We start from the raw sequence: 12,219 nt of genomic DNA, 5'->3' as shown, positions 1-12,219 counted from the left end.
AGAAGAGAAGAGAAGAGAAGAGAAGAGAAGAGAAGAGAAGAGAAGAGAAGAGAAGAGAAGAGAAGAGAAAGAGGAGAAAGAGAAAGAGAAAGAGAAAGAGAAAGAGAAGAGAAGAGAAGAGAAGAGAAGAGAAAGAGAAGAGAAAGAGAAGAGAAGAGAAAGAGAAGAGAAAGAGAAGGAGAAGAGGAGTGAGTCTGGTCTCCTCAGGGCCTGGTAACTTCTTTAGGAATAAGAAGACTGGGAGAAACACTTTATTTCTGGGCAGATATTTTACAGCAATAAAATAATTTGAGAAATTGCATCTCCAGGGGTTTGTGTTCTTTTAATTGGATTCCCAGCATCACAGCTACGCTTCTGCCTTGCTGCATGTAGTCCTTGGCATAAGGATTGTGATGCTTTTTTTTAAAGGAAGTTGTAGAAATTAATGATGGGTGAGGTCATACAACCCTCCTGCTGCTTCCTGGAAATGAAAGCAGTGATGTGCCTCACTGCGCAATCAGGAGGGCCCGTGATTAAAAAATCATCAATCAGAATCCGAGGTGCTTTTGTGTTGTGTTCTATGTAGGTATTTCTGACTTTGTTGAAATGCCGAGTACAGGTTGGCCACATTCCAGTCACGATAAAAATAAGTGCAGACACTCAGAATGCAGCTGCTTTCAACACTGGTGTTATTTATTGAAATTTATACAAGGAACTATCCCATCCAGACAAATATCTGTTGCTCAGGGGGAATCCTGGGGGAACAGCCATAGAAAGTTACAGCTTTAAGAATGGCTCTTGTTATGTTGCCTCATATATAAACCCGCATCATACAGAACTGCAAGCACTTGTGTTAAAAGGCTCAAAACAACCACAAACCTTTAAAAATTTCTTTTCTTGAGCTGTGGAAGATTTGTTGCTCATTATCTGAGAATATTACATCCCTTACGGGAAAACTGTGATCTTAACTAACGAGGCATTAGAAGTTGTGTATTGCTGGGATGCCCGTTTCAGCAATCCCTTGGCTTCTGAGAGCACCGCAGGTTCACTACTGGCCTTTCCCGGATGGTTGCATTGGTGTCACGGCATTACTCCTGTTTACTCTTGTTTCTGGAAGTAGGTGGGAGCTTGGAAATAGAGCAGCAGGTAGTGCAAATCAGGCTGCGTGACTTGGGCAGGAGCTGTGAGTGCACGGCTTCGCACAGCGTGCTGCCTTTGTGCCAGAGTGAGGGTGAGAAGCGGCTCAGGTGCCAAACCTGGAAGCCAAAACACAGCAGGTGAGCTGCAGTCTCAGTTGTGACATCCTGGAGAAGTATCTCTGTTAATTAAAAAGGAAATGATAATTAGTATTAAGTCCCGCATTTACTTCTCATCCTGAAATACTGGGAATTTAACATGTAAACATGAGCCAATACTGTATCACTTCCACTGTGAAAATGTTTGCTCGTACATAGAAATAGTTCAGCTATTTATGTCTTGTTTCACACTGTGAGTGTCATCTTTGAATTTAGCATTTCACAATCAGAGGAAGCTTTCCTTCCCTGTTACACACTTGCAAAGGACTTACATTTATGTACAAAGGCTTTTCTTTTTCTCAGACACATTTGAATTCTGGTTTAGCATTTCTGGTCGCATCCTGAGGTCCTGTTTTCCTCTTTCCTTCCCTTACTTCTCGGTCAGGGCATCCACTGGGCTGCAGGAGGAGCAGAGTCCCGGCCCATGGCTGATGCTCAGCACAGACACAACCTTTGCAGCCAGAACCCACTGCCATTCCAGGCTGCAGGTGAAGCCAGCCCCATCTCCCAGCAGGAAAGTGCCAGAAGGCCTCCTCGGCTGCAGCTTTTATGCAAATATTCTGTTACTTGTGATGCCTGCGTTGTTTGGTGCAATATGAGCATCGTGTTCTCTGAGACTGCCTGGCCCACCCGTGAGCGCTGGGCATCAGAAGCAGCAAAAATAGTATTTCATGTTTTCTTGAGAGAATGAAAAGGCTGAGGAAAGAAAGGGAAGATCCCTTGTTATGGAATGATCAAATGCTGTGCTTACCTCTTCCAGAAAGCAGAGGTTATCTCTTATGTGCACTATACAAGTTTTATAAGAAAGACAGGAGCTGTGTGGACTCCTTGAAAGCCCACGAGCCGCACCAGGCACCAACATCATCTCCCTCGTGTCTTTCCAACCTGTGGGCTGTCCATCAGCTCCTGGGCCAAGGGTGAACCCTTGTCCTTTCTGTCTGGTCATCTCTAGTGGAAGATCTCGGTACCATGTTACATAAAGTGGAACTTTCTGTAGCCTTCTGGATGGCATCACTGAACAGCCTCGCTGCCTGAATTCCCAACGGATACACCAAAGCACCAAAACTGCCAATCATCCCTCTGAATTCACCATCTCTCCCTGCTCCACAGAAAAGACACCTGGGACCCATCGGGCTGGGGACTCATGGTACCGATCAGACTGAGGAAGAACATTATCTTCAAACTGGGGAATGTAACTGGAAAATTGGGAGCTTTAAAACTGCCTAAGAGCACGTTGCCTACTTAACTCCATCAGCAATGGTAATGGCGATATCTGTCTCAGCCTGCCAGGTTTATCTTGTCACATGGGCCATAAACGAGATGACAAATGAAAACGCTTCAGTGATGTTTATCATCTAAATCACTGCCTGCTTGTTTGCATCGGATCTCTAGCAACCCTCCGAGCTGCCAGGCAATCTGAAGCAACAATCAATTTGACTTGCAAGATAAAGATACAAGCTCACAGCTTAGCTGAGAGTCCCGAATTTCCTGCAGTAAGATGATGGACTGTCAATAAACGTCAGTAATCTTCTCAGTGGGATGCAGCAAGATCAGGGAACGGCTTGGATGCAATGCTTAAGAAAGGGAGATGGGCAAAATATATCTGGATCTGTGCAAAACAAGGTCGTTTCATCATTTTGGAAGAAAACTCTGTGTTTATAGGATGCCTCTGTTGTTTCCTTTGTGCCTTGTAAAGGTGTTTGGTCTCTTAAAAAGCACTTATGGCTCCTTGGTGACAAAGAGCTTGTTGGCGTAGGTTTAAATTCCCTGCTGGGGCTAATTCCTAGCAATAAATCAAGAGAAATCACATTTGTCCCTTTTGGACAAGCAAGTTGTGCACTTGTCCTTCGAGTATTTGTGGAGGGGAAATACAGCAATCCCACTGAGGGCAACTACGAATGGCTCGGAGCAGCCGCCTGCAGTCCTGATGCATTGCGGAGTGCTTTCTGACTCCGAGTTGCATGTGGTTATAAAACACTTCTCAGCACCAGAGGCTCAGTTTGGCACAGAGGAGAGGATGAACCGCTGCTTCTTCAAGGCAAGGATGCTGTTTCTCCATCTGCCCAAGGGAGAGCTCTGCACAAGGAGATGAAAACACACAAAATACTGGAGTTGTCTGGTTCCCTCCTGTAGCGCTCCTGGGGGTTTTGTTTGTGTTTTTAATGTATGAAGAAGGGTCTCCCTGTGAAACCTGTGGAGTTGGGGTTGGTCAGCCTTTGCAGCATGAAAAGCAAAAGACAGTTGGGGTTTGGCTCTTTGCTTTAAGCAAATCATTTCTGTACCATAGAGGCATCGCACAGGTACAGAGAAGGCCCTTCTAATTAAATATACAACAATTGTTCCTCAGAGGTTTCCCCTGCTGAATAAAGGGTTTCGTTGCCAGCTATTTCCCAAGCCCCAGGAGCTGGTTTGTTCTGCTGCTTGTGTGCTCTGTGCTTAGGAGAGCCAGCTCACTCGATGGCTTTTGGACATCTCAGTCCCCCAGCAGGGAAAGGAGGTGACGTACACTTACTCTGCTCTGGAACTTGCTGTACCGGCAAGGTTGATGAGTTCACACAGTCTGCCAGGCTGTCTGTAAGCTGGTGCCCTGCTCAGGTGTTTTGGGGATAGAAAATCCCTTGTATTCTCTTAGAGAATGGATGGGACATCTCTCAAAGCTTCATCTAGCGAGTTTATACCCTCAAAGATGAGGAGCAAAACCTCCTGTAAATGTATTTTAACGAGTGTAATTGCAGAGTGTTCACTTCCTTATCTATCTGTGTGGCAAACTCCTAACAGGCTTTTTAATTCACTATCTTGCACAATTACTTTGTTATTCCTTGTTTAGAAACATCCCTCTTCAGCCACATATTTCTATTAGAATGAGGAATCGTGGTAACCCAGAGACTCTCGGATCTGGCTGTGTGAGGTGTTACCAATTTAGTCTACTTCAGTCATCATTTAATCTGATGTTCTTATCAAGTGGTGGATAATTTATTAAGACTCCCTAGAAGTCCCCGATGGTTTGGCACAGTCTCTGGAAAGCTGTGCTCACCTGCACCTTGGCCTTCCTAAGCACTTTTCTGACCTAGCCAAGGGTCAAAGACATATTTTGGGCTCAAATCCAAGACTGGTTTGATCCCGTTTGGAGGATGTATGGATGTGTGTGGATGTAATTTTATATTTCCTCTAATAACAATAGTTTCTGTAGCACGAGCTCATAAAAGCTGCTGTTCTAATTAGGGCAGCTCTGCCTGTGCTGACACGGAGAATGATTTGCACACCCTGCTTGTGTTTTCTCTTAGGAGCAGGAATGGTAGTCGACTGGGAACAAGAAACCGGGCTCCTGATGACATCGGGAGATGTGAGGATAATCCGAATCTGGGACACGGATCGGGAAATGAAAGTACAGGTAACACCTGCACGTTGTCCAGTTCACTTTTCCCTCCCAGAATTTATCCCATGCAGTGAGAAATGCTGACGGGTTCTGGAGCTTCAGCTTCTCTGCCTCAGAGTCACGTTAGGAGATAAATAAAAATACTTGGTGAGCCTGCCAGGTCTTTCCTGGAAGCTGCTGCTGTTATTCTGGGCGGTGGGCAGCAGCGTTTGCGAAAGACAAGGCTATGAGGTCCAGAGACAGGCACTGGGATGCAAATACTCTTTCCAATTAGCGTATGACTGAGATAGTATAAAAATCCTTGAGGAAACGCGGTGAGGGGTTGGTGATGGAGTATTCTGCCTTACTGCTGCCATCTCTGCTTCTCTGGGACACACACAGAGCTGATTAGAATGACAGTGCTTTCGTACCTGCCAGCTAAAAGTCTGTTTTCAGGAAAGCTGTGCCCACCCAGAGAGCACTCCTGTACCTGTTCCATCCACTCCTGCGATGGGACTGGAGTGCTCAGCAGGACAGAAACAGGAGCATCTCCTAACCATGCACTGGTCACATCGCACCAGTGGAGTTGTCGCTGGCTTAGGCCAGTCTGACTCAGGTTAGAAGTTTGCTCTGTGTTGCCTGGCCCAGGTATGGAAGCACAACACTGCCTGCTGGCAGCTCCCTCGGTGTCCCCGCATCGCCCTGGGGAGCTCTGCAAACCCTACAGGCACGCCGGGGTGCTCATATCTCAGCTCTGAAATGAGGCAGCACAAAAGCAAGATTTCAGTCGTACGGAACCCTCTGTGCAGTGTCAAGGGGAAAAGGCGCTGCAAGCGTTGATGGCAGTCATAATCACATGGAAGTTCTGCAGGAATTACAAGGAGAAGCAGTTGGTCTGTGAGAACGGAGTCACCATGCTGGAGAAAAAAGGAAGACTGGTTTTCAAAGCTTCTAGAAATTAATTACCCTTTAATGAACATTAATTTTGACACTTTGACCCTGCAATTCAGGATAATTAAGCCTATGTTAATCTTAATTACTTTCATGTATTATTTTTTTTCTATGTAAATCAGGGAACAGAAAAATTTAGGAGGTGAAAATCTTTTAAATTATGATGATTAATGGTTGCCCTGAAAGTATCTAAACACACATTGTTTCTTTTCTAATTGCAAAGATTAGTTGTGTTGAAATTCAAGCGATTGAAACTTCCTGACTCAGTAGCACTGGAAAAGTGAAATTCAGCACAAAGAGCAGTGAAGCTTTGTAATCTAGGCTAATAAAGGTGTCTTCCCACTCTTTGAACTACAAAAAGTGTACCTCTGGAAGCACTTGGGATGTAGCTGAAGAAGCAAGTACTTCATTTTCACTTCTGCTGATTGTTCCGGCTTCAAAGGCAGGATCCGGGCGTAGGCAGCGAGCAGAGCTGCTGAGAGCAGCCCTGGAGGTTGGTGCCTCCAGCCAGCAGCTTCCTCGCTCAGCTGAGGCTGTGAATAGCAGCTAGGAAAGGTGAATATGCACGGAAGCAAAAATAGGATTGAAGTGTGAAATTAGCTAATGCAGCTCTAACGTGTCTCCGCATTGTTACCCGGCTTCGTCAGTGCTGCCGAGCTTTTCATACCTGTTTTAATTGAAAATGTTTTTCCTTATAACAAGCGTAGGCATTTTCTTTTGCTTATAGCGAGTAAAAAGCAGGAAGGTAACAGCATTAGAGTGCACACCGTGTTCCCAGCACAGCTGTACTTGTGAACTCCAGCCACCTTTTTCATGTCATTTTTTTCGATACACGCAGTCCTTGGCTTCTAATGAGATAACCTGGATCTGCTCGTCACTTGCCCCAGAGCGGGGACTGGTAGGTGGCACAGCACCGGCTGGCTTTATCTTGCGTAAGTGATTCTCCAGTGCTGTATTGTAGGCAGGCAGCTCATTGTGTTGTTTATGACTTACGTGTCCATTCTGACGTTGCTCAAGAGCACCAGAGCTGCCTCCCCACCACGGGCTGCCAGCCTGGAGAAAAGGCAGGACACGTGTAGTCTGCAGAGCGGGGCTCATTTACAGCAACCACTGGGGTTCTGCCGAGGTGCAGCGACGATCCTGATGAATAAAGGAGGAAGAGAGCTAAGCATTTAGAAGATAAAATAAAAACAGGCTAAAAGAAAGAGACTTCATGATGGAGCCCTTCTGGGTAAAGGGAGCTCCCTTCTGGTAAAAGTGTTTTAGTGCTTCTAAGGGCCTGATGTGGTTTTGTCTGACACAGGCAAAACCAAGAAGCTTCTTTTATGGGAGACATTTAAATAACTTCCTGCACAAATAACTGATTTGGGTCTTGATTTGATGCACAAAAAGGGCCAATACCTTGCATTTTTGTACCTTCATTTGAATGGGTGATATTACCTACGTTGGATTTTTTGTGTGGTTCTGTGTATGGCATTAGGAGTTTTTGCTTTCTGTAGGTATGTGTCTTTTATGTCTCTTCTCCTCCAGATTTATACTGTCCCTCCTGCCATTCTGGTGGCGTTTACAACTTATACACAGCAAAGGCGGTTAATGGAGAAATAACTCCTCTGGCCATTTGTTTTAACTTATTAGGTGTGCTTAGTAGAGAAAGATATTAACTCCTCCGTTCCCAAAAGAGACCATGACTCTTTTGGTTTGTGAAGCTGAATGGTTTACAAATGCTGGTTTTGCTAGAATTCCTCCTCTGGGCCTGGTTCTTTGTGTCGGTCTGTGGCACTTATTGCTCAGGCAGATGACAGCAGCAGTGTCCTTCGTCCCCAGGTCACCACTCCCTCATTGCTGCTCATTCCCAGAAAGCCCCAAGGAGCGCTTCCCACCAAGGGTGCCATGGATTTGATTATGGGTGGAAACTCTGGTTTGGTTTTGAACCAGAATGGAGGAAGGAAGAGGAGGAGGACACAGGGTTTATCTGGTTTAGCACCTTGACTTGGTTTAGCCCTTGCCTTCTTGCTGGGGCTCTGAACTTGAAGATACGTCAGAGTCTCAGCTTGGTTTTCATGTGCTTTCTCCCTAGGATATCCCCACTGGAGCTGACAGCTGTGTGACCAGCCTCTCTTGTGATTCTCATCGTTCATTAATTGTGGCAGGGTTGGGTGACGGCTCCATCCGTGTGTTTGACAGGAGGATGGCTCTGAGTGAATGGTAACTACCCTCCCTCCCAGGCTCGGTGGGATCCTCGTGTTTCCTCCTCCACCACTTCAAAACATTTCTCTCCTTGTTCCTCAGCCGTGTCATGACTTACCGAGAACACACAGCCTGGGTGGTGAAAGCATACTTGCAGAAGCATCCTGAAGGCAACATCATGAGTGTCAGGTAAGAGAGATCTTAATGTACGAGCTGTTTTCTCTTAAACAGAGTTTGGTTTTCTGTTTAAGATCTGCCTCTGGTATTTCAAGAGCTAAGAGAGTAAAGCTCTTTAGTTTGACATTTGCTTCAGTCATTAACTCCAAACTTGGGGGTAGAAGGCAAAAAGAAATGTGAAGCTTTCCTTGGAAGCCTGTTAGTGAGGTTTGAGTAAACAAGAAGGCGTCTTTGCTGAAATCACTATCACGAGGCGTGTGAGGGAGGAATCGAATGAACCAGAAACCTAAGCTAGATATATCTTAGAGTTGTTCTTTATTGCCAGCATCTCCGTGGGGTCATTTGAGAGAGAACACGAGAAGGAAGGTTGATGTTGCATCTGTTGGGCATATTGCTGTGCAGGATTACTTTGCTGTCTAGCAATTTTCTACACATAAATCCATTTCCGCAGCCTGGTAAATACTGCGGAGAGAGCAGCATATACTTATTTGGCCATTAAAGAACAGCAGACTATGATTTATTGTCACAAAGCCACTGTTTGCACACAAAGAGGCTCTTTTTCTTGATTATAAAATGAAAACAACATAATTTTCTGGGATTCAGAACATTCCTGAGGTGGGGGATGGGCCCACAAAAATGTATTAAGACTTTCAGAAAGGGGATTATGTGATGCAGCTGCCAGATTTGTCGAGCTCACATATTAGAGTTTTTAATCTTCCTTTCTGTAATCTCCTTCACCAGTCCCAGGGGTCAGGCCTGAACACTTGGCCAGCCGGGATCGAGAGGCTCGGTTTTTCCCTCTCCTTAGTGCCCTGCTCAGCACACGGTGCTTTCTCTTGGGACCGAAGAGGCGTGAGAAAATATTTTACATCAAAAGCCAAGTCTGGTCTCATCTCAGAGGAACACGGTTTGTTGAGACAAGCCACCTCGCTATCAGTTTCTCCCAGTTCACTCTCTCCTTCAGCTGATAGCAAGATCCAAGAAAAATGAATGTTAGGACGTGGGGAGGTCTTGGTCTAGCTGTTTCCTGAGAAACATGAAGGCTTTGTGTTGGTTGTGCAGCAGTTCTCTGAACATGAGGGAAAGTTTTCCTTGGGACCAGAGGCAGGAGTAATTCTGGAGTGGTGACTGAGCCGGACCCTGTGGCTCTCCATGGCCCAGCGCTGGTTTGACATGTGATGCTGTGTTCAGCCGCTCGATCTATGTGCTAGTACCACCACAGTGCTTCAAACTAACCATTGGGTCTGCCTTTATCAGGCTGATGGCATTGCTAGAGAAGGTCCCTGAACACTTCCTGAACAGCATGGTTCAGTAGCTTAGCTGTTGTTGACTTCTCGTTGACTATTATTGATCAACTGGGATGTGTTTCCCTATGTTTATTGTTCACCTGGGATGTGTTCTGCTATGTAGCTCCTCATGACAGAAGTTCACTTCCACTGTAAATTTCTTGTATGGTCTTCCAATATATCCAGAACCATTTTTGAGACTTATTTAGGTTCAAAGCTTTAAATGAATTTGCCGTATGTTTGGTCTCTCTCAAACAATATTTCCATCTAGTCTTCAGGATCTAAATCACTCTCAGGTTTAATTTGTCTTGAATTTAATTAGGTGACAGCTGGAGTTGCAGCTTCTTATAATGATATAAGTAATCCTGTATAACAGCCTTTTGATTAGTATTAGATATTCCGTAAGTAGAGGACCTAAAGGCAATATGCTTCTTAACGCTTTCGTTGTTCTTAGCTCTGTTGGGTGATTCACAGTTGTGTGGCCATCAATGTCTTGGAAAAAATAATACTTTAAAAGTTGTGGTGCCAAAAGCTACCAGCAGAATAAGATCTGATCAGTTGATTTTGAATTAGGTTCCATAAGAGACTTTTCTGTTTGTCTCTCTGTACACCGATCTCTCACAGAAGAGAGACAGAGAGCAGACATACCATAGCAAAGTCCTCCGTCCTTGGTTCCAGGGCTATAGGAGAAGATGCGCCCTCTCACATTTAACAGACACGATTCTACTGGTGCATTTCAGAGAGATCACTGAACAAGATGAAATCATTTGTCTTTGATGGGTGCTTGAGCACAGTATCTTGCCACTGCTGCTATTGCCTTCTCCACCCTCCCTTCCCTGATAAAGTCATTAACAGGATTGACACGTCGCCTAAGCATTAGCAGGGTTCGTTACGCCTGGTCCACAGAGTATTTTGGACAGCAAGGACTTGTGCATCTGTGTCCAGACATTTGGCGTAATGGATGGTACCAGCAGATCCCATCTGGTTCGAGTTTTCTAATACAATTTCCTGCTGTGAAATGGAGAAGGAGCTTAGGTCTGACATACAGCTTGGTGTATTGGGTATGACATAACAGTAAAGGCAGTTGTACTCAGCATGGAGTATAAGTAATAATGGATCACTGCTGAGGGCAGAGGCAGAGCTGGTTTTGCAGCACTCAGTGCATCATGGATGGTACCAAATGTAAGTGACATCAGGGGAATTCAGCCCTACTGAGAGAGGAGGCAAGGGTGCATCTTCCCTGTCCTAATTTTACGATTGAAGGTGTCACCTCCCAGGCAGGCACAGGGCTTGTTTTCCTGGGCTTTAGGATCTGGTTTGGATACAGCCTGACGTTGTGAAACTCCTGTGTTGGCAGTGTAAATGGAGATGTGCGGTTCTTTGACCCACGGATGCCAGAGTCCATGAAGGTCCTTCAGATCGTCAAAGGGTTGACAGCCCTTGACATTCACCCACAAGCCAACCTCTTTGCATGGTAAGTTCTGGTTTCATCTGCATCCCTGGAGTGGATGGAGAAGACAGATCTTAAAGGTCTTTTCCAACCTAAACAATTCTGTGATTCTGTGCAGACGTAATTCATGAGGGTTTGTTGGTCTTGTTGTTTAACGTCACTACAAACAGTACAACTTCCTTCCCATGTTTGCAGATCAGAAATTACATCCCTTGTGTACATTAACAAAACCTCTGCACCCGTGGCTTAAGGCGATGATGTACAGCCTTGCAGTCCTGTGTCAGATCCTTGTTCAAAGTTAATGTGTACTTTTGGGCTTTGCCTGGGGACCGGGAGCTGCTCCACGGCTTGGATGTGGTTGGGGGATCTGCTCTCAGTGCATGTGTGCACCAGCCCCTCATGTTTTCCTTACTCAGTCCTGCAGTGTCACAGGTAACCGTGGCTCCAGCATTCCTGTAGATCTCCCTGCACTGAGGTTGCTGTGGTGCAGCTCAGGTCCGTCTCCCACTTAGAACAACTCATTGCACGCTAGTCTGATGAACAGCTGAGGTCAGCACAGCTGAAAAGGGTGCTCTAGGCAACAATATTGTTGTTACCACAGTATTCTCAGTGACACCGTTTTCTCTTGATTCTTTCCAGTGGCTCAATGAATCAGTTCACCGCAATCTACAATGGAAATGGGGAGCTGATCAACAATATTAAATACTACGATGGTTTTATGGGGCAAAGAGTTGGAGCCATCAGCTGCCTGGCTTTCCATCCTCACTGGGTCTGTATTCTCTCTCTTTGGATTTTGGAATTTGCATTTCTTGATTGATGTCTGTGTTGGAAGAGGAAAAGGTGCTGAAACTGCTCTAGCACAGAGAGATGCTGCCCCAGCTGAGTTTTCTGAGGATGCTTTGAGCTCCGTGCTTGTCGTGCAGGCTGTTCCAGGCAACCACACTGGTGGTGCTGCTGGTTTATGACCTTCACCTACAACTAGAACACCAATCCCAATGGCTGAGCCCTTTTCACTTGTGGATCAGCTTGATATACTGTTCCCATTTCTTCCCATCATGCCGGGACTGCAGCCTGGCGTAGCTCTAGAGTTTGTGCCACAGAAGTAGTCCGAGGTGAATTTGCCAGGAGCTGACTGGAGAGGTGCAGTCTCTTGCTTCCAGCTCACAAAATCTGATGTGCTTATTTATTCCATGCCTCCTCTCTTGCAGACGCAAGGCTCACCCTTGTGTCTCTTGGGCTGCTTTTACACTGCCTTATGTAAGGCTTTTGGAAGACTTAATGCCATGCAGTGGAAAAGCTGCAGGTCGGAAAAATGAGAGAACTGCAAATATTAAAGGCAGAAGCTGAAAAAGTCTGGAATGGATCAGAGTAAAAAGGAAATTTTAGAATATGTCATGGCTGAGGTGGCTCTGCAGTGGTTGTTAGAGGGAGAATCTGGTTGTTAGCAAGGAGGCAGGTGCCCATCTGTATTATGGACTTCTGCTCACCCAGAAACAAGAATAAATGGAGATTGAAAGCCTAAGAAAACAATGTGAATGG

At 45.6% G+C, this 12,219-nt stretch overlaps 1 protein-coding gene across 2 annotated transcripts in view; it reads left to right on the top strand.

Moving 5' to 3' along the window:
• RPTOR (regulatory associated protein of MTOR complex 1) overlaps positions 1 to 12,219 on the top strand; it is a 155,322-nt gene that overhangs the window by 139,894 nt on the left and 3,209 nt on the right. For both annotated transcript variants that reach the window (XM_054083336.1, XM_054083335.1), the window contains 5 exons: positions 4,559 to 4,665; positions 7,658 to 7,785; positions 7,870 to 7,956; positions 10,588 to 10,704; positions 11,320 to 11,449. In XM_054083336.1, coding sequence (XP_053939311.1) covers positions 4,559 to 4,665; positions 7,658 to 7,785; positions 7,870 to 7,956; positions 10,588 to 10,704; positions 11,320 to 11,449 — 569 coding nt within the window. The remainder of the gene's footprint in view (positions 1 to 4,558; positions 4,666 to 7,657; positions 7,786 to 7,869; positions 7,957 to 10,587; positions 10,705 to 11,319; positions 11,450 to 12,219) is intronic.

The sequence above is a fragment of the Cuculus canorus genome, chromosome 18, assembly GCF_017976375.1.
Source record: "Cuculus canorus isolate bCucCan1 chromosome 18, bCucCan1.pri, whole genome shotgun sequence".
Lineage (NCBI taxonomy): Eukaryota > Metazoa > Chordata > Aves > Cuculiformes > Cuculidae > Cuculus > Cuculus canorus.
The sequence above is the reverse complement of the archived record's forward strand: the minus strand, read 5'-3'. Positions and strand labels throughout refer to the sequence as shown.